Genomic DNA, 27,211 nt, shown 5'->3' with positions numbered 1-27,211 from the left:
CTATGGAGGTTTTCACCAGATGTTGTGTGAGGGTCTGAGGCTCCCTTGACAGTGAGATGATTTTCTCATAGAGGTGAAGGCTGTTCATTCCTGTGTACAGACGGTGCACTGTCCAAAATAGTGAGAAATCCCAACCAGTTACTATTGTATTTGAAAAGCCTGTTTGTGGTATTACATTATGCAATTTCCTGAATTAACGTCTCTTCCCTTTCCATAGGTTATCATGAAACCCCTCCTGAAATGAGTAAGTAAAACCAAATTTAAATTCTAACACAGCAACCCCCCCCCCCAACATTCAGAGGAGCAGATGTTGACAATGCATGAGTGGAAGAGTACCAAAATGAAACTTCTTTGATTCAAGTGATTCATTTGTTAGATTTATCAGTCTCACCATGTGATCAACACCTAGTTGACATTGAAAATATTTGAATCTGTTAAGAAGGGGATATATAATTTGAGAATAGGGAGCTTCATGGCCTTCGTTTTAATTCTTGCATTCTGAATATTGCTTTATTTGGTTTTCTTTTCTGAATTCTCAATCACACCTATTCCATCGACTTTTGTTGCAATTAAAAGTATTTCGATGTCTTAAGGAGGAAATATATATTGTGAGTCCTGGGAGTTTGATGTCTTGCATTTTAATTATTGTATTCTGGGAATTCCTTCATTTGATTTCCTCTTGTTATAACCATTCTGCTTCCCCTTTGGGAAGGGTGGAATGGAAATTCATAACATACCTACATCTATTCCAGCCACTCTGCCAACGCCAGCCCAAACAACAACCCCAATTCCAGCGGTTGAACAATTCACCCTCAATTTCACCATCACCAACCTCAAGTACAGGGAAGAGATGGGAACTCACAGTTCCAAAATATTCAATGCAACAGAGAGTGACCTCACCCATCTGGTAAGCCTGACTCCATGGCAGTTAGCAAGGGATGTGTGGACACTTTCTGTAGGGTAGAATATGCCCAATGTCTCTTTTCTTCTTCAGCTTGATGGAATTCTCCTCAACAGCAGCATTGGCCCGGCATATCTGAGGTGCAGAGTGACTCAACTCAGGTAAGCCTTCCCCAAAGGTCAGAGCATATCTGCTCTGCTGGCAACCCAGGCAAACAAGGTTGGCATCTTCTCTCCTCCCTTGTCCATATCTGTGGTCAATCCTGAATCCTGATTTCCCTCTCCTTCCAGACCGGTGAGAGATGGGGATGAAACCGGAATGGACGCCGTCTGCACTTACCGCAACGACTCCACCACGCCCGCCTTTGACCGGGTGAAGGTGTACCACGAGATCGTCAACCAGACCAATGGTTTCACCGAGATGGGACAATACTATCTGGAAAGATACAGCCTCTACGTCAATGGTAGCTGAGTAGTTTTTAAGCTTTGGATGTGCATCAATTATCTGGATGTGTGTGGATGTGTGTGTGTGTCCATGAATGTTACTAGAAGCAACACAGCAGTTCCCCCAGCCCAGCCTTCTCCAGAAGCAAAATTTCTAGGACAGAATGCTGTGGACTTGGATGAATATGATACTGTGTGTTGTTTGGGTAGAACGGGGCTAATCATGATGCAGAGATATGACTATGGAGGTTTTCACCAGATGTTGTGTGAGGGTCTGAGGCTCCCTTGACAGTGAGATGATTTTCTCATAGAGGTGAAGGCTGTTCATTCCTGTGTACAGACAGTGCACCGTCCAAAATAGTGAGAAATCCCAACCAGTTACTATTGTATTTGAAAAGCCTGTTTGTGGTATTACATTATGCAATTTCCTGAATTAACGTCTCTTGCATTTCCATAGGTTATCATGAAACCCCTCCTGAAACGAGTAAGTAGAACCAAATTTAAATTCTGAAAACAACACCCCAATCTGACAAAAACAGAGAAAAGAGTGATGGGATGGGGGCGGGTGATTTGGAAAATGCACCAGGGGAAGGATAGCAACATGAGCACCCTTTGGTTTGTTGGTTTGTTTGTTTGATTAGATTTCCAAATCTTGCCATGTGATCGACTTCTGGTTGACATTCAAAATATTTGAATCTGTTAAGAAGGGGATATATAGTTTGAGAATATGGAGTTTCATGACCTTTGTTTTAATTCTTGCATTCTGAATATTGCTTTGTTTCGTTTTCTTTTCCTCAATTTTCAGTCACACGATTCCATCAACTTCTTGTTGAAATTAAAAGTATTTCAATCTCTTAAGGAGGAAACATATATTGTTTGAGTCCCGGGAGTCTGGGAGTTTGATGTCTTGCATTTTAATTATTGTATTCTGGGAATTCCTTCATTTGATTTCCTCTTGTTTTAACTATTCTGCTTCCCCCTTGGGAAGGGTGGAATGGAAATTTATGAAATACCTATGTCTCTTCTAGCCACTCTGCCCACACCTGCCCAAACAACAACCCCAATTCCAGCGGTTGAACAATTCACCATCAATTTCACCGTCACCAACCTCAAGTACAGGGAAGAGATGGGACAACCCAATTCTACAGTGTTCAACGCAACGGAAAGAGCACTCATTGCAGTGGTAAGTCTGATAGCGACTGCTTGTGAGAACGGCTTGTGAGGAGGGGTAGACCAGGCTCTTGTTTTGACATCGTGTCTCATTCCTCTCTCAGCTTGGCAGATTCCTCAGCAACAGCAGCATTGGCCCTGCGTATCTGGGGTGCAGAGTGACTCAGCTCAGGTACGTCTTCCTCCAATGGGAGAACATTTCTGTGCTGCTCATGCCACACCTTGGCAAGTGGGACTCCATCCTTTCTTCCCTTGTGGACCATTCTGCATCCTGAATGATTTCCCTCTCTCTTTGTCCTCCCAGACCAGTGAAGAACGGGGATGAAACTGGAATGGACGCCATCTGCACTTACCGCAATGACTCCACCAGCCCCGCCTTTGACCGAGTGAAGGTGTACCACGAGATCGTCAACCAGACGGACAACTTCAGCAAGATGAGGCCCTATGAGGTGGAAAGATACAGCCTCTACGTCAATGGTAAACAAGTTGTGGAGCCCTTGATGTACATCGATTGTCTCTCTGTGTGTGTTTTGTGCAGTACCCCCAAGCCCAGCCTTCATCTGAGTCAATGTTTGCAGAGATATTCAGACCCTTTCTTGCAAACTAAATGCTGGGGTATTTTCAAGTAATTTTGTTCCTGCTTGAGTTGCTGTGCCAATCTGGGTGCAGGGATGATGCTATGAGGTTTTTGTCCTCTGCCCAGGAGGCCTCCCCATGTCATGAAAGTGTCCAAAGCTGATTGAGGTGATTGTCATGTGATGGACATGATTGTGTCATAATATGTGTGAGATGCTTCTCACTGCCTCTGCTTAGTGCATCTTCTGCACACAGGAGGACATAACAATTCTCCTGCACCAGAAAAAAACCCTCCTCATTTTAAACATCAATATATTGAGAGCTTCTCAAATGACCGTCTCTTACTTTTCTGTAGGTTATCATGAAGACCCTCCTGAAACAAGTAAGTAGAACCACATTGAAATTTTAACACAACACACTCCCAGTGTATCTTGACCTTTTCTAGGTTACAATGAAGCCCCTCTTGAAGCAAATAAGTACCACCTAAGTATTTTTAAGTAGAGTCTCTTACAACATAGTCAGGGATGAGACTCATGATATTAAAACCTTTGGTAATACATCAGTGAACCGCGTGTCAATATGAGCACCCTTTAATGCATAGGGTATAATAATTGTATAATGCTATAAATCTCTTGACCCTAGTACATATCCTTCTCCTCCTGTTCCAGCTACTTTGCCAATGCCAACACAAATGCCAACCCCAACCCCAACACAGGAACACTTCACCATCAATTGTACCATAACCAACCTCAGATACAAGCCAGAAATGGGAACTCCCAACTCAAAGGCCTTCAATGCTACAGAGAAAGTGCTCACCATGCTGGTGAGTCTGATTCTGAGCCACTTTTGAGAATGGCATGCAATGAAGTGTGAGCGAGCCTGTTGATTTCACCAATTAAGTGTTTCTTTTCTTCTTCAGTTTGGAAGAATTCTCCGCAACAGCAGCATTGGCCCGGCGTACCTGGGATGCGAAGTGACTCAGCTCAGGTAAGCCTTCCTCAAATGTGGAAACATGTATCCTCTGGACATTACTCACTCCGGCAACAGTGACTTCATCCCTCCTCTGTTGTCCACCTTTTTGGTCTGTCCTGAAATTCTTTCTCTCTCCTCCCAGACCGGTGAGCAATGGGGAGGAAACCGGAATGGACGCCGTCTGCACATACCGCAATGACTCCACCACGCCCGCCTTTGACCGGGTGAAGGTGTACCACGAGATCGTCAACCAGACGGACAACTTCAGCAAGATGAGGCCCTATGAGGTGGAAAGATACAGCCTCTATGTCAACGGTAGCCAAGAGATTCTTTTTTTTTTATAAATAATTTTTATTCATTTTTCAAACACATAATAAAAAACAAACAAAACACAAAACAAAAACATACAAAACATTTAAACATGTATAATTTCATAATCTTATTTTCATGCACCTTCTTTCTCCCGACTTCCCCATACCTCCCTTTCGCTGCATCCTTATTTTGCAATTCTTTAGCAACCCTTTAGTCAATTTATCTATTTAGTTCCCTTTCATTAACTTTCCATTAATTTGTTAGTTACAGCTGTAATTCTCTGCTTCTTACCCCTTGACATCTTAACACTCCTCAATTTTACAACAATTTTTAAGATATATTTTAAATTTCCTCCAATCCTCTTCCACCGTCTCCTTCCCCTGGTCGCGGATTCTGCCGGTCATCTCTGCCAGTCCCATAAAGTCCATCACCTTTGTCTGCCATTCTTCCAGAGTAGGTAGTTCTTGCATCTTCCAATACTTTGCCAGAAGAATTCTTGCTGCTGTGGTAGCGTACATAAAAAATGTCCTTCTTTAACACCAATTGGCCAGCCATGCCCAGGAGAAAAGCCTCAGGTTTCTTAGGAAAAGTCCACTTAAGGACTTTCTTAATTTCATTATAGATCATTTCCCAATAGGCTTTAATCTTCGGGCAGGTCCACCAAAGGTGATAAAAGGTACCTTCAGTCTCATTACATTTCCAACATTTGTTATTGGGCAAGTGGTATATTTTTGCAAGCTTGACTGGGGTCATGTACCACCTATAGATCATTTTCATTATGTTTTCTTTTAAGGCATTACATGCCGTGAATTTAACACCAGTGGTCCATAACTGTTCCCAGTCAGCAAACATAATGTCATGACCGATATCTTGTGCCCATTTAATCATAGCTGATTTCACCATTTCATCCTGTGTATTCCATTTCAACAGCAAGTTATACATTCTTGACAAATTCTTAGTATTAGGTTCTAACAATTCTGTTTCTAATTTTGACCTCTCCTTCTGAAATCCTATTTTCCTGTCCTGCTTAAATGTCTCATTTATCTGACGGTAATGTAGCCAATCTCGGACTTTGGACTTTAATTTCTCATAACTCTGAAGTTTAACCTTTTCACCATCTTGTTCTAGAATTTCACAATATTTTGGCCATTTAGAGTCCATATTAAGTTTTTTCACCGCCTTAGCTTCCATTGGTGACAACCACCTGGGAGTTTTACTTTCCAGCAAATCTTTATATCGAATCCAAACATTGTATAATGCTTTCCTGACAATATGGTTTTTAAAACCTTTATACACCTTTGCCTTGTCGTACCATAAATATGCATGCCAACCGAAGTTATTATCATACCCTTCCAAATCCAAAATGTCTGTGTTTTCAAGAAGTAGCCAATGTTTCAACCAGCAAAAAGCTGCTGATTCATAATAGAGTCTTAAGTCCGGCAGGGCAAAGCCCCCTCTATCTTTTGCATCAGTTAAAATCTTAAATTTTATTCTGGGCTTCTTGCCCTGCCAGACAAATTTAGATATGTCTTTCTGCCACTTCTTGAAACAGTCCATCTTGTCCAAAATCTGTAACGTCTGAAATAAAAATAACATTCTAGGCAATACATTCATCTTAATAACAGCAATTCGGCCTAACAAGGAAAGTCTCAACCTAGACCATATTTCTATATCTTTCTTTACTTCTGTCCAACACTTTTCATAATTGTCCTTAAATAAGTTCACATTCTTAGATGTTAAGTTCACCCCCAGGTATTTCACTTTTTTCGTTATTTCCAAACCTGTTTCACTCTGAAATCTCTCTCTTTCTTCCATTGTTAATTTTTTTCCCAGCACTTTCGTTTTCTGTTTGTTCAATTTAAATCCTGCTACTTGACCAAATATCTCAATTAGTTCTAATACTCTTTTAGTACTAGTGTCTGGCTGTTGCAAAGTTAATACTAGGTCATCTGCAAATGCCCTTAGCTTGTAATGTCTGACTCCGACCTGAATTCCTTTAACCAACTGGTCCCTTCTAATCATGTTTAACAAAACCTCCAGGACTGATATAAAAAGCAAGGGGGATATTGGGCATCCCTGTCGTGTACCTTTTTCTATAGGTATTTCTTCCGTTACCACATTGTTTACAATTAACTTTGCTTTTTGTTTAGAATATATTGCACCTATACCGTTTTCAAAACCTTGGCCTACCCCCATCCCTTGGAGATTCTTCTTCATAAAGCTCCAGCAAATATTATCAAAGGCTTTCTCCGCATCCACAAAAATTAAAACAGCCTTCCTATTAATGTCCACTTCTAACAACTCCAAAATGTCTATAATGTTCCTCACATTGTCTGACATATGTCTCCCTGGGAGAAAGCCAGTTTGGTCCTTATGAATCTCCCCTAACAACACTCTCTTCAGTCTTTTTGCCAAAATGTCTGCAAAAATTTTATAATCCACATTAAGTAGAGATATAGGGCGGTAGTTTCTGAGCTGGTTCTTTTCAGTCTCTGTTTTCGGTATAAGTGAGATAAAGGCCTCTTTCCACGATTCAGGTGCCTTTTTCCCCTCCAAAATTTCATTACAGACTTCCTTCAGTGGTTGTATTAGCCATTCCTTCAGCGCTTTGTAATATCTAGCAGTCAAACCATCTGGTCCTGGTGATTTTCCCAGTTGCATGTTCTGAATGGCACCCTCTATTTCTTGTTCTGTTATTTTCTCATTCAGGATCATTTTACTTTGTTCTGAGATTTTTGGCAGTCCATATTTTTTAATAAATTCTTCTATTTCTTGTTCGTTAACTGGCCCTTGTGCATACAATTTCTTAAAGAAACTTTGGAAACAATTACTTATCTCGTTAGGTTTGTGGATAATCTTTCCATCCATTTCTAGACTTGTCACTGTGTTCAATTTCTGCCTCTTTTTCAATTGCCATGACAGAAGTTTCCCACATTTATCTGCTGATTCAAATGTCTTTTGTCTCATTTGCTTTATTTTCCATTCTATTTCTTGATTCACCAGTTCCATATATTGCATCTGATAATACTTTATTTCTCTCAGAATCTCATGAGACTTTGGTTTAGACCTCAATTTCTTTTCTCCTTCTTTCATTTTTTTCTAAAATTTTCTCTTTCCTCTCATTTTGTTTTTTCCTCTTTATAGAGTTCTGTTGAATTAGGAAACCTCGCATCACGGCCTTGCTAGCGTCCCAGATTGTTCTTTTCTCCACTTCTGTTCTCAAATTTATCTCAAAGTAATCTTTCAGTGTTTTTTGGGCCTTCTTATAAATCTCTTCATCTCTGAATAGGGTGTCATTCATTCTCCATCTAAAGGATCCAGTTGTTGTTAATTTCATCTCCATCTTTACTGCGTTATGGTCGGAGCAAGTTTTTTGGCAGATTTCTACTTTTTTTATTCTTGGCGCCAAGCTACTAGTAACCCAAATTTGGTCAATTCTTGTCCATGTCATTTTTGCTTCAGAGAAAAAAAGTTCCCTCTCTCTCAAGAGGGTTCCTTGTTCTCCAAATGTCAATCAAGTCCATAGTTTCAGTCATTTCAAAAAAAGTCTTTGGTAGTCTCCCTTCCTTAGAAATCACTTGTCTCTGTGCTTTGTCCATGTTTGTGGAGACAACTCCATTCATATCTCCCATCATTACGATTTTATAGTCTAAAAAGTCCATTAGAGTCTCATGCAACTTCTTAAAAAATTCGGCCTTCCCTTCATTTGGCGCATAAACTCCAACTATCAAAATTTTTTCTCCTTGAATTTGTATTTCAATTGCCAGGTATCTTCCTTGTTCATCTTTAAATATCATTTTTGGAACCAATTTTTCTTTTGCATAGATCACCACACCTCTTTTCTTAACTTTGTCTGATGATATAAATTCCTGTCCAAGTCTCTTGTTTATCAACAATTTCCTGTGTATCCTGGCAATATGAGTTTCTTGCAAACATATTAGGTCTAATTGTTCTCTCTTCAAGATATGAAAAACTTGACGTCTTTTTCGGGGAAGGTTCAAACCGTTACAATTCCAACTAAGAAGTTGCAGAGACATTTTGTTATTAGGTACCTGTTCCTCCGACTGCTCCAAGCTTTTGTTCTTCCTCCGATGGTGGTGGTAAGAGTCCAAATGATAGATTTGCAATGTCAGTTGGTTCTTTCTCCTCTACAGTTCCTTTCTGCAGGTCTTCTGAGTATCTCTCCAGAAACTGTTCTTTGTCTTGAATTGTTCTTATTTTAATCTTCCTTCCTTTGAAATTAAAAGATAATCCTTGTGGGAACTCCCACCTAAAAGGTATGGTATTTTTCTTCAGCAGGTCGATCAAATCTTTATAGAAGGTTCTCACCTCCAAGATATATTTAGGGATGTCTTTAAAAATCTGTATTTGACAATTCTGAATCACCAGTGCCTTTTGATAGTGCAGGTTCAATATCTTATCTCTTTCTTCCTTAGATCTCAATGTAATTAGACAATCCCTTGGTTTCTTACCCTGCCTCCTGCCCAGCCGAAAAGCTGTTGTTATTCAAACTCATCTTCATCCCCCCATTCCTCTTGCCAGAATTCCGCAAAGTTCTCTGTAAGGAATTCCACAAGGCTGTCCCCCTCACTTTCAGAAACCAGTCTTAATTTCAAGTTTTTCTCCTTCCTCTGTAGTTCCAGTAAGGACAAGGTTGCATCATGTTCATTCACTTTTTTTATAATCGGCACAAACTTTTCCCTTGTCTCCTCTGCAGTATTTTTTGCACTTTCAGCAATCTTTCGTGTTTCAGAACTTTCTTGAATTAATTTATTAATAGAGTCTGTATTAGATGTTACACTTGCAGTATTCAAGTCCAGTCTTGCTGTCAATTCTGTCAATTTTTTGGAGTTTTCTGTGGACAACTTTGTCAGTGCTTCCAAAGATTGGTTTATTTTAAGCAGTGCCTGTGTCATAGAATCCATAGATGCTGTTGTTGCCTTTTCCTGTGCAGCTGGTATTGTGCCTGATATTGAGCCCCTTTTCCTTTGTGCTTGCTTTACTTTAGATCTAGTTGCTATCTCTTCTGCTGGGCCACTCATGTCCTCAAGGTCGTTCTCACAGGAAAAACTTACAAGTGGAAAATCCCACTGTTTCTTTTTCAATGTAACAGTTTCTCTTTAAACCCTCTAGAGGGAGCATTCAATTGTATCCAAATGGAAAAGAGAGACAAAGAAGCAAGGAAACATAGAGCAATGAACAAAAAGTTCAAGAGTCCAGACTGTAAATCCACACTTTTTTCAATGTAACCAAAAGTTCAGCAAAATAATTCCATTAAAGTCCAGTGACTTTGTTTCAGACAAAACCCCACTTTGTATCCAGTCTAAACTGACAGTTCACTTTCCCGGTGCCTTGCTCAGGCAGCCCGACCTAGGGGATTTGGCAGTGAAAGATCTTTTTTTCTCCGATTATTTTCACGCAGGTTAACAATGTCCAATTTTCTTCCCCCCTTCTCCTGCCTATTGGGGGGGGGGTCTAAGTCCGATGTCAGGTTTGACAGCTTGAAAATATATTTTTTCTTTCAAATGCAGCTTACTCTTTTGTTGCTTTGTTTATCATGCAGTTCGGGGAGGCAGACTTCCTTAGTTTATGCCTTTCCCGTTTTCAGCCAAATTTCAAAATTTAATGTCCCGTTCAATCCCTCAATCTTACTCACGGGTGTTGCAGTCAATTTTCTGTTTCAGGAAGGAATCGGCGCTTTTCGTTCATGGCGACGCGGCTTCACTCCACGGGCTGGGTAGCGACTCTCAGCACCGCGCTCACACCCGATGCCGCTCCGGAGCCTTTAAAAAGGCTCTTTCGCAGTACCGGGGGGCGCCAAAGGTGCCCACCGAGTCTCCTTGTTCACAGGCTTCTGCGCCTGTGTTTTTAGGGGTCCCCCGCTCGCCGTAGCGGGTCAGACCCGAACTCGCGGAGCAGTCCTGCTTCGGAGCTCGAAGCAAGGACCGCCATTAAACGCTGGCGCCGACCGGACGTCCGGTAGCCAAGAGATTCTTAGTCACTTCATGTGCGTAGATTAACTGTCTGTGGTTTGTGTAATGGAATAGAATAGACTGTCCTCTGAGCTCATTTTCTTGTTGTGTCCATGATTTCCTGAGAGATGAGGCTCCTCAATCCCAAACTGAGGATGTCATGTTTCATAGGCAGAAGGAAATTTGGGAGTGGGGCATGGAGAGGGGGGAGCCTCCCCTGAGGAAGATTATACTCAGTGGAAGTCTGAACTGAACCTTTTTCAAGTGTCTACAACTGAAATACCACTGTCTTGGTCCAATCACAAACCAGCCTGTCTTCCTTTGTCCTAGGTTATCATGAGGTCCCAGCTGAATCAAGTAAGTTTACTTTTAAAAATCCTACATCTTAAAGCCCTTCGTGGCCCTTTCACCAAACTCAAGGGAAGGAGTTATAGGAAGGCAATAGTGTTGGCCGTTTGTCAATGGAAGAGCATCAATGTGAACACGTATAAATTGATTGGTTGTTATTTTGGACAGTCACACCAAGCAGTGAGCCGGTAGCCTCTGCCTGATCCGTTTATTTCATTTCCTGTGGTAGCTCCTCCACCAGCCCCGACACCAACCCCAGCCCTGGCAGTTGAACCCTTCACCGTCAACTGGACGGTAACCAACCTCAGGTATAACGCAGAAATGGGGACGCACAATTCAAAGGCCTTCAACGCTACAGAGAAAGCTTTCACCACGCTGGTAAGTCCAATTCCTGCCCATTGTGAAAATAGCTTGCCATGATACTATTGGTTTGTTGTACTCAATGCCTCCTTCATTTTTCAGCTGGGAAGAATTCTCCGCAACAGCAGCATTGGCCCAGCGTACGTGGGATGCAAAGTGACTCAGCTCAGGTCAGCCATCCTCAAACACGGGAACCTTTTAGCTCTGATCATCCCTTGAACAGGCACAAATGATCCTCTCACCCAACCGTTCCAACTGCTCATAATTCTACTCAACCTCTCTCTCTTTCCTCCCAGACCTGTGAGTGATGGGGATGAAACCGGAATGAACGCCGTCTGCACTTACCGCAACGACTCCACCACGCCCGCCTTTGACCGGGTGAAGGTGTACCACGAGATCGTCAACCAGACCAGCGGTTTCACCAAGATGGTTCCCTACAGCATGGAAAGATACAGCCTCTATGTCAATGGTAACCAGGTGTTTCCTAATCATCTCGTGTGCATGCCTTATGTGGGGTTTGTGTCATAGTACAGAAATAGACAGCTCAGTTTTCTTGTTGTGTCCATGATTTCCTGAGAGATGAGGCAGTCACTCACTCCAGAACTGAGAGCTCTCTAAACAGGGATTTTATGTTTCATAGGCAGAAGGAACTTTGGGAGTGGGGAATGGAGAGGGGCGAGCCTCCCCTAAGGAGGATTGTGGTCAAGAGGAAGTCTGGATTGGACCCTTTTCAAGTGTCTACAACTGAAACACCATAGTCTTGGTCCATTCATAAACCAGCATGTCTTTCTTTGTCCTAGGTTATAATGAAGCTCCTGTTGCATCAAGTAAGTACCATATCATTATCCATAAATTGTGCTCATGACAAACTCAAGGGAACGACTAAAATGAGGGTGTCAGCAATGGCCATGCCTCAGTGGAAGAGCATAAATTTTAACACGCTTTTGTTGATTGCTTTACTGTGTGTCACAATCCCATCACACAATGTACCTCCTCTGCTTCCACTTGCAGCCACTCTGCCAACGCCAACGCCAACACAAACCCCAACCCCAGTCCCAACACTTGAACGCTTCACCCTCAACTGTACCGTAACCAACCTCAGATACAAGCCAGAAATGGGAACTCCCAACTCAAAGGCCTTCAACGCTACAGAGAAAGCGCTCACCATGCTGGTAAGTCTGATCCCCACCTACTTGTGAGACTGGCATGGGATGTGTCGTGGGTGATCCTGATGATTTCACCAATTCAATGTTTCCTTCCTTCTTCAGTTTGGAAGAATTCTTCGGAAGAGCAGCATTGGCCCGGCATACCTGGGATGCGAAGTGACTCAGTTCAGGTAAGCCTTCCTCAAATGCAGAGACATATATCCTCTGGTCCTTTCTCACTCTGGCAAGAGTGACTTCCTCCCTCCTCTGTTTTCCATCTTTGTGGTCAGTTCTGCATCCCAAATTCTCTCTTTCTTTTCCCAGACCGGTGAGAGACGGGGATGAAACCGGAATGGACGCCGTCTGCACTTACCGCAACGACTCCACAGCGCCCGCCTTTGACCGAGTGAAGGTGTACCATGAGATCGTCAACCAGACCAGCGGTTTCACCAAGATGGTCCCCTACAGCATGGAAAGATACAGCCTCTACGTCAACGGTAACCAAGTGTTTCTTAAGGATTTAATGTACATCCCTTATCTCTCCGTGTGGTTTGTGTCGTAGTTACAGTGCAGGTGTCCTGTGGGTCCCGTCTCCTCATCAGGTCTCATGTTTTCAGAGAGATGAGGGCTCCATCTCCTGAATGACATGCTTTCAAATGGGGGATTTCAAACTCTATGAGTTGAAGGAAGGTGAATTGGCAGCAGAGATAGATTGTCGAAGAGGCCATCAACAACTGAGAAGGATGCCGCCTTCCTGGTGCTGCCCCTATTACTGCACCACATAGCCCATGTTTAAGAAGCGTTCCCAATCCCCACAGAGCTGGTGGAGAGGGAAATAGATTGGAGACCCACCCACCCCGCTCTGAGCAGTACACCACGCAAGGGAATTCTGGATGCAGCCAGTTACCGTACTTTTCGCTCTATAAGACGTACCAGACCACAAGACGCACCTAGTTTCTGGAGGAGGAAAACAATAAAAAAATAATCTTGAATCTCAGAAGCCAGAACAGCAAGAGGGATCACTGTGCCGTGAAAGCAGCAATCCCTCTTGCTGTTCTGACTTCTGGGATAGCTGTGCAGCCTGCATTCGCTCCATAACATGTACACACATTTCCCCTTACTTTTTAGGAGGGAAAAAGTGAGTCTTATAGAGCAAAAAATGCGGTATTCTTTTGCCGGGAATCTCCATCTGAAACACCACTGTTTTGCCTCATTTATAAACCTGTGTTTCTTCTTTTCCCCCAGGTTATCATGAAGTCCCAGTTGAACCAAGTAAGTTTGCTTTAAAAGTTCCAACTTCTAAAAACTCTTCACGGCCCTTTCACCAAACTCTAGGAAAGGAGTTATAGGAAGGCAATAGTGTTGGCTAAAAACATTTAAATTGATTGGTTGTTATTTTGGTCAGTCACACCATGCGATGAGCCGGTAGCCTCTGCCTGATCCATTTATTTCATTTCCTGTGGTAGCCCCTCCACCAGCCCTGACACCAACCCCAGCCCTGGCAGTTGAACCCTTCACCGTCAACTGGACGGTAACCAACCTCAGGTATAACGCAGAAATGGGGACACCCAACTCAAAGGCCTTCAACGCTACAGAGAAAGCTCTCACCACGCTGGTAAGTCCAATTCCTGCCCACTTGTGAGAATGGCTTGTCACGCTTCTATCGATTTGATGTACTCAATGCCTCCTTCATTTTTCAGCTGGGAAGAATTCTCCGCAACAGCAGCATTGGCCCAGCGTACGTGGGATGCAAAGTGACTCAGCTCAGGTGAGCCATCCCCAAATACGGGAACCCTTTAGCTCTGATCATCCCTTGGACACAAATGATCCTGTCTCGCCCAATCGTTCCAACTGCTCATAATGCTGCTCAACCTCTCTCTCTCTTTCCTCCCAGACCGGTGAGTGATGGGGATGAAACCGGAATGGACGCCGTCTGCACTTACCGAAATGACTCCACCACGCCCGCCTTTGACCGGGTGAAGGTGTACCACGAGATCGTCAACCAGACCAGCGGTTTCACCAAGATGGCTCCCTACAACATGGAAAGATACAGCCTCTATGTCAATGGTAACCAGGTGTTTCCTAATCATCTCGTGTGCATGCCTTATTTCTGTTTGTGTCATAGTACAGAAATAGACTCTCCTCTGAGCTCAGTTTTTTTGTTGTGTCCATTATTCCCTGAGAGATGAGGCCTCTCACTCCAGAATTGAGAGCTCTCTAAACGGGGATTTCATGTTTCATAGGCAGAAGGAACTTTGGGAGGGGAGAATGGAGAGGGGGGAGCCTCCCCTGAGGAGGATTACACTCAGTGGAAGTCTGGATTGGACCCTTTTCAAGTGTCTACAACAGAAACACCATAGTCTTGGTCCAATCATAAACCAGCATGTCTTTCTTTGTCCTAGGTTACAGAGAAGTTCCTGTTGCATCAAGTAAGTACCATATCATTATCCATAAATTGTGCTCATGACAAACTCAAGGGAACGACTAAAATGAGGGTGTCAGCAATGGCCATGCCTCAGTGGAAGAGCATAAATTTTAACACGCTTTTGTTGATTGCTTTACTGTGTGTCACAATCCCATCACACAATGTACCTCCTATGCTTCCACTTGCAGCCACTCTGCCAACGCCAACACAAACCCCAACCCCAGTCCCAACACTTGAACGCTTCACCCTCAACTGTACCGTAACCAACCTCAGATACAAGCCAGAAATGGGAACTCCCAACTCAAAGGCCTTCAACGCTACAGAGAAAGCGCTCACCATGCTGGTAAGTCTGATCCCCACCTACTTGTGAGACTGGCATGGGATGTGTCGTGGGTGATCCTGATGATTTCACCAATTCAATGTTTCCTTCCTTCTTCAGTTTGGAAGAATTCTTCGGAAGAGCAGCATTGGCCCGGCGTACCTGGGATGCGAAGTGACTCAGTTCAGGTAAGCCTTCCTCAAGTGCGGAGACATATATCCTCTGGTCCTTTCTCACTCTGGCAAGAGCGACTTCATCCCTCCTCTGTTTTCCATCTTTGTGGTCAGTCCTGCATCCCAAATTCTCTCTTTCTTTTCCCAGACCTGTGAGAGACGGGGATGAAACCGGAATGGATGCCGTCTGCACTTACCGCAACGACTCCACCGCGCCCGCCTTTGACAGAGTGAAGGTGTACCACGAGATCGTCAACCAGACCAGCGGTTTCACCAAGATGGTTCCCTACAGCATGGAAAGATACAGCCTCTACGTCAACGGTAACCAAGTGTTTCTTAAGGATTTAATGTACATCCCTTAACTCTCTGTGTGGTTTGTGTCGTAGTTACAGTGCAGGTGTCCTGAGGGTCCCGTCTCCTCATCAGGTCTCATGTTTTCAGAGAGATGAGGGCTCCATCTCCTGAATGACATGCTTTCAAATGGGGGATTTCAAACTCTATGAGTTGAAGGAAGGTGAATTGGCAGCAGAGATAGATTGTCGAAGAGGCCATCAACAACTGAGAAGGATGCCGCCTTCCTGGTGCTGCCCCTATTACTGCACCACATAGCCCATGTTTAAGAAGCGTTCCCAATTCCCACAGAGCTGGTGGAGAGGGAGATAGATTGGAGACCCACCCACCCCGCTCTGAGCAGTACACCACGCAAGGGAATTCTGGATGCAACCAGTTACCGTATTTTTTCGCTCTATAAGACGCACCAGACCACAAGACGCATCTAGTTTCTGGAGGAGGAAAACAATAAAAAAATAATCTTGAATCTCAGAAGCCAGAACAGCAAGAGGGATCGCTGCGCAGTGAAAGCAGCAATCCCTCTTGCTGTTCTGGCTTCTGGGATAGCTGTGCAGCCTGCATTCGCTCCATAAGACGCACACACATTTCCCCTTACTTTTTAGGAGGGAAAAAGTGAGTCTTATAGAGCAAAAAATGCGGTATTCTTTTGCCGGGAATCTCCATCTGAAACACCACTGTTTTGCCTCATTTATAAACCTGTGTTTCTTCTTTTCCCCCAGGTTATCATGAAGTCCCAGTTGAACCAAGTAAGTTTGCTTTAAAAGTTCCAACTTCTAAAAACTCTTCATGGCCCTTTCACCAAACTCAAGGAAAGAAGTTATAGGAAGGCAATAGTGTTGGCCAAACACATTTAAATTGATTGGTTGTTATTTTGGTGAGTCACACCATGCAGTGAGCCAGTAGCCTCTGCCTGATCCGTTTATTTCATTTCCTGTGGTAGCTCCTCCACCAGCCCCGACACCAACCCCAGCCCTGGCAGTTGAACCCTTCACCGTCAACTGGACGGTAACCAACCTCAGGTATAACCCAGAAATGGGGACGCACAATTCAAAGGCCTTCAACGCTACAGAGAAAGCTCTCACCACGCTGGTAAGTCCAATTCCTGCCCATTGTGAAAATAGCTTGCCATGATCCTATTGGTTTGATGTACTCAATGCCTCCTTCATTTTTCAGCTGGGAAGAATTCTCCGCAACAGCAGCATTGGCCCGGCGTACGTGGGATGCAAAGTGACTCAGCTCAGGTCAGCCATCCCCAAATACAGGAACCCTTTAGCTCTGATCATCCCTTGAACAGACACGAATGATCCTCTCACCCAACTGTTCCAACTGCTCATAATGCTACTCAACCTCTCTCTCTTTCCTCCCAGACCTGTGAGTGATGGGGATGAAACCGGAATGAACGCCGTCTGCACTTACCGCAACGACTCCACCATGCCCGCCTTTGACCGGGTGAAGGTGTACCACGAGATCGTCAACCAGACCAGCGGTTTCACCAAGATGGTCCCCTACAGCATGGAAAGATACAGCCTCTATGTGAATGGTAACCAGGTGTTTCCTAATCATCTTGTGTGCATGCCTTATGTGGGGTTTGTGTCATAGTACAGAAATAGACAGTTTTTTTGTTGTGTCCATGATTTCCTGAGAGATGAGGCCTCTCACTCCAGAACTGAGAGCTCTCTAAACAGGGATTTCATGTTTCATAGGCAGAAGGAACTTTGGGAGGGGAGAATGGAGAGGGGGGAGCCTCCCCTGAGGAGGATTATGCTCAAGAGGAAGTCTGGATTGAACCCTTTTCAAGTGTCTACAACTGAAATACCATAGTCTTGGTCCAATCATAAACCAGCATGTCTTTCTTTGTCCTAGGTTACAGAGAAGTTCCTGTTGCATCAAGTAAGTACCATATCATTATCCATAAATTGTGCTCATGACAAACTCAAGGGAACGACTAAAATGAGGGTGTCAGCAATGGCCATGCCTCAGTGGAAGAGCATAAATTTTAACACGCTTTTGTTGATTGCTTTACTGTGTGTCACAATCCCATCACACAATGTACCTCCTATTCTTCCACTTGCAGCCACTCTGCCAACGCCAACACAAACCCCAACCCCAGTCCCAACACTTGAACGCTTCACCCTCAACTGTACCGTAACCAACCTCAGATACAAGCCAGAAATGGGAACTCCCAACTCAAAGGCCTTCAACGCTACAGAGAAAGCGCTCACCATGCTGGTAAGTCTGATCCCCATCTACTTGTGAGACTGGCATGGGATGTGTCGTGGGTGATCCTGATGATTTCACCAATTCAATGTTTCCTTCCTTCTTCAGTTTGGAAGAATTCTTCGGAAGAGCAGCATTGGCCCGGCGTACCTGGGATGCGAAGTGACTCAGTTCAGGTAAGCCTTCCTCAAGTGCGGAGACATATATCCTCTGGTCCTTTCTCACTCTGGCAAGAGCGACTTCATCCCTCCTCTGTTTTCCATCTTTGTGGTCAGTTCTGCATCCCAAATTCTCTCTTTCTTTTCCCAGACCGGTGAGAGACGGGGATGAAACCGGAATGGACGCCGTCTGCACTTACCGCAACGACTCCACAGCGCCCGCCTTTGACCGAGTGAAGGTGTACCATGAGATCGTCAACCAGACCAGCGGTTTCACCAAGATGGTTCCCTACAGCATGGAAAGATACAGCCTCTACGTCAATGGTAACCAAGTATTGGTTTTTAAAGAAGATTTAGTAGTAAGGGGTGGGGGCGTGTTTGCATTATTCTAATGCTTCTGAATGGTTGTTGTGGCTCTACACTTTGGAGTAAGGGGTGGCAAGTTAGGAAGTTTGGGAAACTTTGTGCATCAGGTTGTTCCTTCGCATTCAGGGAGGAATAACCAGGTGCAGAAAAGAGAATTGGGGAGGCACTTGGCTTGACAGCATGTGAAAAAAGTCTAGGTGTCTTAGTAAACAACAAGCTTAACATGTATCAACAGGGTGAGACCACAGTATGCTCTGCCATAATGGGAATCCTTTTTCACACAACATTTATTGTGCTTTCCTTATATATATGGAGGGTGTTTGGTGCCTGCATATTGCAATCAGGGATCGTCGTAATAATTCTTTCTCCCCCTTGCCTTTCATGATAGATAGATAGATAGATAGATAGATAGATAGATAGATAGATAGATAGATAGATAAATTTATTACGGTCGGAGACCAGCTTATAAAACACACTTGGGGGTACAATCCCAGAAGGAAAACGAAACATTTAAAACAATGTACAACAGTAAATTTAAAATTTATAAATGCGATAAGGGGACGCGGGTGGCGCTGTGGGTAAAAGCTCAGCGCCTAGGACTTGCCGATCGCATGGTCGCCGGTTCGAATCCCCGCGGCGGGGTGCACTCTCGTTGCTCGGTCCCAGCGCCTGCCAACCTAGCAGTTCGAAAGCACTCCCGGGTGCAAGTAGATAAATAGGGGCCGCTTACCAGCGGGAAGGTAAACTGTGTGCTGCGCTGGCTCGCCAGATGCAGCTTCGTCACGCTGGCCACGTGACCCGGAAGTGTCTGTGGACAGCGCTGGCTCCCGGCCTATAGATTGAGATGAGCGCACAACCCTAGAGTCTGGCAAGACTGGTCCGTACGGGCAGGGGTACCTTTACCTTTACCTTATAACAGTAAATTTAAAATTTATAAATGCAATAAGCGTATAGACACTTAAAACTTTAAGATAAACTACCGCAGAGAGATGACCCAGAATCACCCATGAAACCGAGTTTGGGGATTTTCTTAACGAACTAGTTTGGGTCAGGGGATGGTCTGCGCCTACAGATCTGTACACAGAATCTGGCCACCATCCGGGTCGTCTTATGATCTTTGCCTAACAGGAAAAGGTCAATTTTTGCTTTTCCGGGAGGTCAGCGAGCCTCACCAGCAGTGGATCAATGGTCTCACTACGTTCCTCTTCATAAAAGGGACATCTAAAGAACAAGTGCTCTGGGCTTCCTAGTTCCCCCAGTGAACAGGAACAAAGTCTCTGAGCTTATGGGACTTTTTTAAAGGATCCTTCCAGGACCGGCGAGGGAAGAGCTGAGCTTCTGGCGAGTGTAAAAGCCCTTCTTGCATTTTTGGATGCGAGAAAGAAGAGATATGCTGCTGACTTTCATGCTAATTGCTCTTATCTTTCCTTTTTGCATAGGCTACAATGAGCAACCTCTCAAACCAAGTAAGTCCCACAATCAAATCCTAACTTTGTTCAGAACGTGGGGAGAGGGGAAGGGGAGCCAGAGCATGCTGGGTCTCTTGCAGAGCTTTAATGAAAGAGCATTGATTTATATCTGTTTTCCTTTCCAGCTGTTTTACCCTTGGTGACCAAAGCACCAACCCCAACCCCAGCCCTGGCAGTTGAACGGTTCACCCTGAACTGCACTGTAACCAACCTCAGATACAAGCCAGAGATGGGAACTCCCAATTCGAAGGCATTCAACTCAACAGAGAAAGCACTTACCACTCTGGTAAGACTGGTTCCAGTTGGTGTCGATTGTTTGGGATGCTATGGTGCTGTTCACTGGTAGTTTGACCTCCAATAGTAGGCTAGGACCTTTTAGACATAAGCTTCGGTCCATAAACTGGCTATTAAATAGGTTGTAACTGTTGGGATGTGACTTGATGCTAGGAGAGGATAAATTTATTAGATATTATCTTTCCTTCCTCCTGTTTGTGAGTTCAGCAGCTTGAAAGGGAAGCTTAGATCAGCTAATTTTAGCCTTAATCCAGGATACTTTAAGGCAGACTGGATTCTCCTGGTATTTCCCCTTAAAATAACAATCACACAATCTCGTAAAAGGTACAAGTAACATTTACTCACTCGGAATATTGGATTCAAAATAACAATACTCAACGGATCCTTTCTTTTTCAGTTTGGAAGAGTCCTCCGCAGTAGCAGTATCGGCCCGGCATATATGGGATGCAAAGTGTCAACTCTGAGGTCAGGCTTCCTCTTACTTGTAGACATTTCAGCTTTGACCATCTCTTCCCCAGACAGCAGCAGCTTCATTCCTCTTGGACACACCCCTTGGACCAGTTCCAAAGGCTCCTGCTCAAATCCTTTCTCTTGCCTTCCAGACCGGTGCAAAACGGGGACGAAACTGGGATGGATGCCGTCTGCTCTTACCGGAACAGCTCTGCTGCCCCAGCGTTCGACCGAGTGAATGTGTATCACGAAATCGTTAACCGGACAAGTGGCTTCACCAAGTTGGAGCCCTACGACTTGGAGAGATACAGTCTCTACGTTAACGGTAGCGAAGCAGTTTTGGGGCATTTGCTCATTGTGCTATAGACTGCCTCAGGTGCCATGCTTTTGAGTGGCCTTCCCATTGGGGTGTCAAGGGGCTCAGGTCATTCCCAGGTCAGAGAGGAAGACATGAGTCTATCGCCCATTTAGTTTCTTTATTAAGGGAAGGAAACAATACTGTATTTTTCGCTCTATAGGATGGACCATAGGACGCACCGGACCATAGGAGGGGGAGAACGGGGGGGGGAATTATCCCCCTCTCTGCTCAGCGCCCCTTCAGCGAAGCGGCAGGAGAAACAGAGCCCCTTCCATTTCTCCTCCCGCTTTATTGAAGGGGCACTGTGCAGAGAGGGAAAACTGCAGCGGCACTCCAGGCTTCAGGCAGCTATCCGCAAGCCTTCCAAGCACAGCCTTCCTGCTGCGCTCCGAAGGCTTGCGGATAGCTGCCTGAAGCCCCCGGAGCGCAGCCTTTGAAGCCTTCGCAGAGTAGCGGGGTGAAGGCACCCCGCTGCCCTGCGGAGGCTTTGCACAGCCATCCCCAAGCTAGAACAGCGAGACGGAGCGCTCTGTCTCGCTGTTCTGGCTTCAGGGACAGCCTTTGTAGCCTCCGCCAGGCTCCGTCTCCCTGTTCTGGCTTTGGGCTTAGCCGCACAGCCTGCATTCGCTCTATAGGACGCACACACATTCCCCCTTAATTTTTGGAGGGGAAAAAGTGTGTCCTATAGAGCAAAAAATACAGTACAAGGAGGCACCAATCCCAAAATGGAGAGCTGCAGGGCAGAGGGGTGGGAGACTCTTGACTATTTTCCTGCTGGTTTTGCCTTAGAGAAAAATGCTTCAATGTCTTCTTTTTCTCTCCACAAACTATCACCTCTTCTCTTTCCCCCCCAGGATATCATGAAGTCCCTCTGGAACCATGTAAGTAGAACTACGAAAGGCTGTAGAATCCTTACAAGAGGCATATGGATGTCTTGATAATGGCTCTAATGGGAATGAAGTGCAAACCTGTTAGTTCTGCACTGAAATGAGAGCCAGGCTGAATTTTCTCCCTCTTGCCTAAGACTGCCTCCATCTCCACTTTATTCCAGCAACAACTCAGACCCCCCCAGCTTCGGCAATTGAGCACTTCACCGTCAATTACACTGTCACCAACCTCAAATACAAGTCGGAGATGGGAATTCCGCATTCGAAGGTCTTCAATGCCACGGAAAAAGCTCTCACCACGGTGGTAAGAGTCCGGTTCTGATCCAGTTGTTGATAATTGTTTGTGGTCCTTTCGGGTTGACGTAGTTAGTGTATCTGCTGGAATGTTGCTCCTCAAAGGTGCCTAGGAGCTCTGGGTTCTGTTTGTGTCAGAGACCAGCCTTGTGCTGGACCCCTGCCCAGTTGGGCTCTCCTCTCTCTCTTTTAAACTTTTATTCACATGGTTTCATCATCATAGTTTTCATTCAACATTACAATCAAAAATTTTAAAATTAAAACATTGACTTCCCTTCTGCCTTTTCATGCCTTCCTTCTAACATCTTTTACTGCTGCATATTATAATCACGCAGGTGGCGCTGTGGGTTAAACCACAGAGCCTAGGACTTGCCGATCAGAAGGTCAGCAGTTTGACTCCCGGCGACGGGGTGAGCTCCCGTTGCTCAGTCCCTGCTCCTGCCAACCTAGCAGTTCGAAAGCACGTCAAAGTGCAAGTAGATAAATAGGTACCACTCCGGCGGTAAGGTAAACGGCGTTTCCTTGCGCTGCTCTGGTTCGCCAGAAGCGGCTTAGTCCTGCTGGCCACATGACCCGGAAGCTGTACGCCGGCTCCCTCGGCCAATAAAGCGAGATGACCGCCGCAACCCCAGAGTCGGCCACGACTGGACCTAATGGTCAGGGGTCCCTTTACCTTTACCTTATTATAATCACCCTGTCTTTTCTCTTTTCACATTTTATTTCCACATATTTTGCACTGCTGAATTTATTCTAAACCTGCTCTTGTTTCGACCCATTTACAGAAGTTCTTCATATAGTCTACAAACATTTTCCAATCCTCTTTAAATGATTTTTCCTACTGCTCTCCAATTCCGCTGGTTAGATTCACCAGCTCAGTGTAGTCCATCATATTTGCCATTCCACCCTCATTGGAACTGCCCCTTCCCTCCACTTTTGAGCATATAAAATCCAAGCTGCAGTTGTTGCATAGAGAAATAAATTATTATAGTTCTTAGAAACATCTGACTCAATTATTCCTAAGAGAAATGGCTCTGGTCTTTTGGGGAACAAACTTTTAAACATTCCCCCCCCCCATCTCATTATAAATTGTCTCCCCAAAGTCCCAGCTGGGCTCTTCCCATCACAGAACGCCTATTTTCCGGAGGGTATCCCACCTACAATCCCATGTTGCAGGGTTTTTTGTAGTCTAAATGAACTGCATTAGAAATAAATACCACTGTCTAACCTCCCGTGTTTTTTTTAGGGGGGGAGTTGCTCCTGTCTACAAGGTATTTTTGGTAACAACGATATTAACAAATTTAAACAAAGTTTACCAATGGTATTTTTTCTCTTTCAGCTTGGCAGAGTCATCTCCAGTGGCCGAGGCGTCGGCCCAAACTATCAGGGATGCCGGGTGACAGCTCTGAGGTCAGCCTTCCCCAACACAACCCTGCCTTCCCACTCTCTAAGGCTCCTCAAACTGTGTCTGTGTACCTCTGGCCTCTGTTTTGCCTTCCTTGTTATCCCGCGTGTTCTTGGAGAGAGCTTGTTGCAGCCAAAAAGGGAGACTCCCTGGTTCTTCTGCTGCCTCTTGACTCCCCTCCTCTGCTTCAGCCAGGAGTCTGAACTGCTCCCTGTCACAGACTCCTCCTGCTCACCAAAGCCTGTTGCCCCTTCAGGATCCACCACCACCTCCTAATCTTCCCCCTCCTGAGCCTTCCTCCTCTGGAGGTTCTGTTGAGGGTTCCCCGGCTGGCTCCTCCCACCACTCCTCATTGTCCAGGCAGTCCCTGGCATGTGCTTACGTTGCCCAGACAATAGGAATTGCATCTTCTCCATCACCTCTGGTCCACTCTGAGTGTTTCTCTTTTCATTCTTCCTTTCCTTCCAGGCCGTTGAGAGATGGGGACGAAACGGCAATGGATGCCGTCTGCGCGTATAGGGCTCCATCCCCCTCCTCCCCCTTTGACCGAGTAACGGTGTACCACGAAATTGTGAACAAGACCAATGGCTTCACCAAGATGGGGCCCTACAATCTGAGCTCAAACAGCCTCTATGTGAACGGTAACCAGGTTTTCGATTCGTCCGATATTTTCTATCTGCCTGCTGTGTCTCAGAACGTTTTGGATATAAGCCAGTAGGGTTGCTAACCTCCAGTTTCAGGGCCTGATCTGCCCCACCAAGTCTGACAACTTCAGAAAATAGTTAAAGAAAGACCCCATCCATCCATCCATGCATCCATCTCTTCCTCCTCCTCATTTTATTATTTGTACCCAGCCACTCTGGGTGGCTTCCAGCATCTACAGAGGAACATAATAAAACATTAAACATAAAAAACTTCCTGATACAAGGCTACCTTCAGATGTCTTCTAAAGGTTGTATGGTTACTTATGTCCTTGATATCTGATGGGAGGGTGTTTCACAGGGAAGGTGCCACCACCAAGAAGGCCCTGTGCCTTGTTCTCTGTAGCTTCACTCCTCCCAGTGAGGGAACCGCTAGAAGACCCTCAGAGCTGGACATCTATGTCCAGGCTGGACAATGGGGGTGGAGACTCTCCTTCAGAGGCCGAGGCTGTTTAGGGCTTTAAAGGCCAGCACCAACACTTGGAATTGTGCTCGGAAACGTACTGGGAGCCAATGTGGGTCTTTCAGGACCGGTGTTATATGGTCACGGCGGCTGCTCCCAATCACTAGTCTGGCTGCTGTATTCTGGATTAATTGTAGTTTCCGAGTCACCTTCAGAGGTAGCCCCATGGAGAGCACATTGTAGTATCCCAAGTGGGAGATAACCAGAGCATGTCCCACTCTGGTGAGATGGTGCACAGACGGTCTCAACCATTGCACCAGATGGAGTTGGTAGACATCTAGTTGAAAGTGGACCCAAAATGCAAAAACATTAGCCACTCCTGATATAAAGAGACCCAGCCCATGCTAGGACAAAGTGGAAGCAACTGAACCCGATTCTGCCTTTAAACAAGTGTTCCTTTTCTTTCTTTTTTTTAATAAATATTTATTGAAATTTTTAAGTTACAATATAACAAACAAACAAAGTTATAACATAACATGACATATTTTCTTATCTTCTTAGGACCTCCTCACGTCTCCCGCCCCTACCTTCCACTTTAAAAAATTAATCCAGCAAATTATCACCTTACTTCCATCCTTATTGTCTAGTTTTCAATGTTATATCTCAAATTTTAGGTACCTTGGTTATACTCCATAAAAAATTAAATTTAGCCAAATAGTTATCCAAAAAAATTGTTTTTTCTTACATTTTGACTTATCTTCCTACTTCACTTCATCTATTTTAATGGTGCCAAATTGTTTATAATCAAGCATCCTGCTTAACACAAGTGTTCCTTTTCTTTCCAGGTTACAATGAAGCATCTCTTCCTACAAGTAAGGGCATAATAATTACAATGCTTAATTTTTATTCATTGTGGGCAGGCTAATCCAAAATTGTGGCGCATCAGTGATTCTCAAAGTGGGGAGTTCTGCCCCCGGGGGAGAATGGGATTGCTTAGGGGGTTGCTAAGAATCAAGGGGGCAGCACAGGGGTGCAGGAAGTGTAAAGTTCATTGAATGAAACTGAGTAGTTTTATTTGAATTCTGAATGAAAGGGCAATCAGTTGTTACTGTTCTATTGTGTCATGATCTTCCTCATGAGAACTTCTCTATTGAACAATGCTTTTCCTTTTTTGCAAATATTATTTTTTACTACCTTTCCAAAATTTCTCAAATTACCTTCAGGTTAGATACCGTATTTTTCGCACCATAGGACGCACTTTTCCCCCTCCAAAAATGAAGGGGAAATGTGTGTGCGTCCTATGGTGCGAATGCAGGCTTTCGCTGAAGCCTGGAGAGTGAGAGGGGTCGGTGCGCACCGACCCCTCATGCTCTCCAGGCTTCGCAGACCTCTCCGCAAGCAGCGGGAGCCCAGCGCTGGGCTCCCGCTGCTTGCGGAGAGTTACCAGCATGCCGAAGCCTGCGCGCGCTGAGCTCGGTGCGCCCAGGCTTCGCGGACCTCTCCGCAAGCAGCGGGAGCGCTCCCATGGCTTGCAGAGAGCTGCCTGTTTGGGGGCTGGGGTCGGGGGAAGCTCGAGCTTCCCCCGCCCCAGCCCCGCGCCTGGGGGGGAAATAATTTTTTCCCCTTTATTTCCCCCACAAAAAACTGGGTGCGCCCTATGGTCCGGTGCGCCCTATGGTGCGAAAAATACGGTAATTACATAGCAGCTTTGTTTCATGGATTGATTTCCCACCCTGACCTCCACAGTGTTTTTATTCAAACCCATTGCATCATTGTTGACTTAATTAATTCATCTTGTGTTGAACAATGCTGTAAAATAATAATAATAATAATATAGAGCAGAGTAGGGGCACTGGGGATGAGTTTTTGGAACTGCCAGGAGGCTGCTCTGAAAAAGCGTGGCAACCACTATGCAGAATTAGATAAATTAACAGGAAAGATTCGAAACCTGCAAGACCAGAGATTCTTAGAAGACTGGAGTAAATAGATGAACTATTTGAAAAGTAATTGTGATGAACAGATTACGCTTGTAGGGCTGCAAGAGGTTTTGTAATGTGGATTATGTGAAATATTACAAGAAAGACTATGAAAAGAATTATTAGTTAAGGACAATTAAATGTACATTTAGAAATGCAGAATAAGTGATAAAGAACGGAAAATCATCAGAGGTGTTGACGGAAGTCTAAAATATTGTATAAGATAAGAAGATATGTTGTATGACTGTTGGAACTGATGTGTTAAAAAAATCTATAAAATGAGTTAGATGTTGGGCTGGAAAAAAGGGGGGGAAAGAAAAAGCATGGGAACCTCTGACCTATCAGTTAGATGGATAGCCAATTTCAGCGCTGAGAAGCCAGATCAGAAATAATTAAAAACTGGGAGAGAGCAGGGAACAAGGCCTGGAATTGAAGCCACGTGTGTATGAAGTGCAAATCATCTCAGTGTGACTAATCAAGCGTCTCAGGTCATAGGAGACATTTCTGGGGGGCCCTGGCTGCCAAGGCACACACAAAACTATCACTGCGAGGGCCCAGCCAGGCGACCCAACACGGTGTGTGCATGACAACACACGGCGCGCCAAGGCCCAACAGGGCCAGTCATCATGTGTGTGATGCTCATGAGGTCATGCGCATGCGCAGGGCACCCACAATGCGGGCAGATCCCTCACCACCCCTGCACTTTGCATTATGTCCCATAGCCATATAAGCAAAAGGGGGTGCTGATTTAAGTTTTTTAAAGGGAGGG

At 44.9% G+C, this 27,211-nt stretch overlaps 1 protein-coding gene across 1 annotated transcript in view; it reads left to right on the top strand.

The window, feature by feature from the left end:
- The window catches only part of LOC309360661 (mucin-16-like), a 55,158-nt gene that overhangs the window by 5,370 nt on the left and 22,577 nt on the right, over nucleotides 1-27,211 (top strand). Inside the window, exons 7-43 of the mRNA XM_081895334.1 lie at nucleotides 218-244; nucleotides 753-907; nucleotides 995-1,062; nucleotides 1,192-1,364; nucleotides 1,802-1,828; nucleotides 2,373-2,527; nucleotides 2,619-2,686; nucleotides 2,819-2,991; nucleotides 3,446-3,472; nucleotides 3,759-3,913; nucleotides 4,010-4,077; nucleotides 12,524-12,696; nucleotides 13,445-13,471; nucleotides 13,666-13,814; nucleotides 13,900-13,967; nucleotides 14,094-14,266; nucleotides 14,602-14,628; nucleotides 14,813-14,967; nucleotides 15,064-15,131; nucleotides 15,265-15,437; nucleotides 16,187-16,213; nucleotides 16,408-16,556; nucleotides 16,641-16,708; nucleotides 16,835-17,007; nucleotides 17,331-17,357; nucleotides 17,542-17,696; nucleotides 17,793-17,860; nucleotides 17,994-18,166; nucleotides 19,648-19,674; nucleotides 19,803-19,963; nucleotides 20,369-20,436; nucleotides 20,574-20,746; nucleotides 21,634-21,660; nucleotides 21,831-21,970; nucleotides 23,297-23,367; nucleotides 23,831-24,003; nucleotides 25,312-25,338. Coding sequence (XP_081751460.1) covers nucleotides 218-244; nucleotides 753-907; nucleotides 995-1,062; nucleotides 1,192-1,364; nucleotides 1,802-1,828; nucleotides 2,373-2,527; nucleotides 2,619-2,686; nucleotides 2,819-2,991; nucleotides 3,446-3,472; nucleotides 3,759-3,913; nucleotides 4,010-4,077; nucleotides 12,524-12,696; nucleotides 13,445-13,471; nucleotides 13,666-13,814; nucleotides 13,900-13,967; nucleotides 14,094-14,266; nucleotides 14,602-14,628; nucleotides 14,813-14,967; nucleotides 15,064-15,131; nucleotides 15,265-15,437; nucleotides 16,187-16,213; nucleotides 16,408-16,556; nucleotides 16,641-16,708; nucleotides 16,835-17,007; nucleotides 17,331-17,357; nucleotides 17,542-17,696; nucleotides 17,793-17,860; nucleotides 17,994-18,166; nucleotides 19,648-19,674; nucleotides 19,803-19,963; nucleotides 20,369-20,436; nucleotides 20,574-20,746; nucleotides 21,634-21,660; nucleotides 21,831-21,970; nucleotides 23,297-23,367; nucleotides 23,831-24,003; nucleotides 25,312-25,338 — 3,816 coding nt within the window. The remainder of the gene's footprint in view (nucleotides 1-217; nucleotides 245-752; nucleotides 908-994; nucleotides 1,063-1,191; nucleotides 1,365-1,801; nucleotides 1,829-2,372; nucleotides 2,528-2,618; nucleotides 2,687-2,818; nucleotides 2,992-3,445; nucleotides 3,473-3,758; nucleotides 3,914-4,009; nucleotides 4,078-12,523; nucleotides 12,697-13,444; nucleotides 13,472-13,665; nucleotides 13,815-13,899; nucleotides 13,968-14,093; nucleotides 14,267-14,601; nucleotides 14,629-14,812; nucleotides 14,968-15,063; nucleotides 15,132-15,264; nucleotides 15,438-16,186; nucleotides 16,214-16,407; nucleotides 16,557-16,640; nucleotides 16,709-16,834; nucleotides 17,008-17,330; nucleotides 17,358-17,541; nucleotides 17,697-17,792; nucleotides 17,861-17,993; nucleotides 18,167-19,647; nucleotides 19,675-19,802; nucleotides 19,964-20,368; nucleotides 20,437-20,573; nucleotides 20,747-21,633; nucleotides 21,661-21,830; nucleotides 21,971-23,296; nucleotides 23,368-23,830; nucleotides 24,004-25,311; nucleotides 25,339-27,211) is intronic.

The sequence above is a fragment of the Podarcis melisellensis genome (genome assembly GCF_964234715.1).
Source record: "Podarcis melisellensis genome assembly, chromosome: 18".
NCBI lineage: Eukaryota > Metazoa > Chordata > Lepidosauria > Squamata > Lacertidae > Podarcis > Podarcis melisellensis.
Note: the sequence above shows the minus strand (reverse complement) of the source record. Positions and strands in the feature narration are given on the sequence as shown.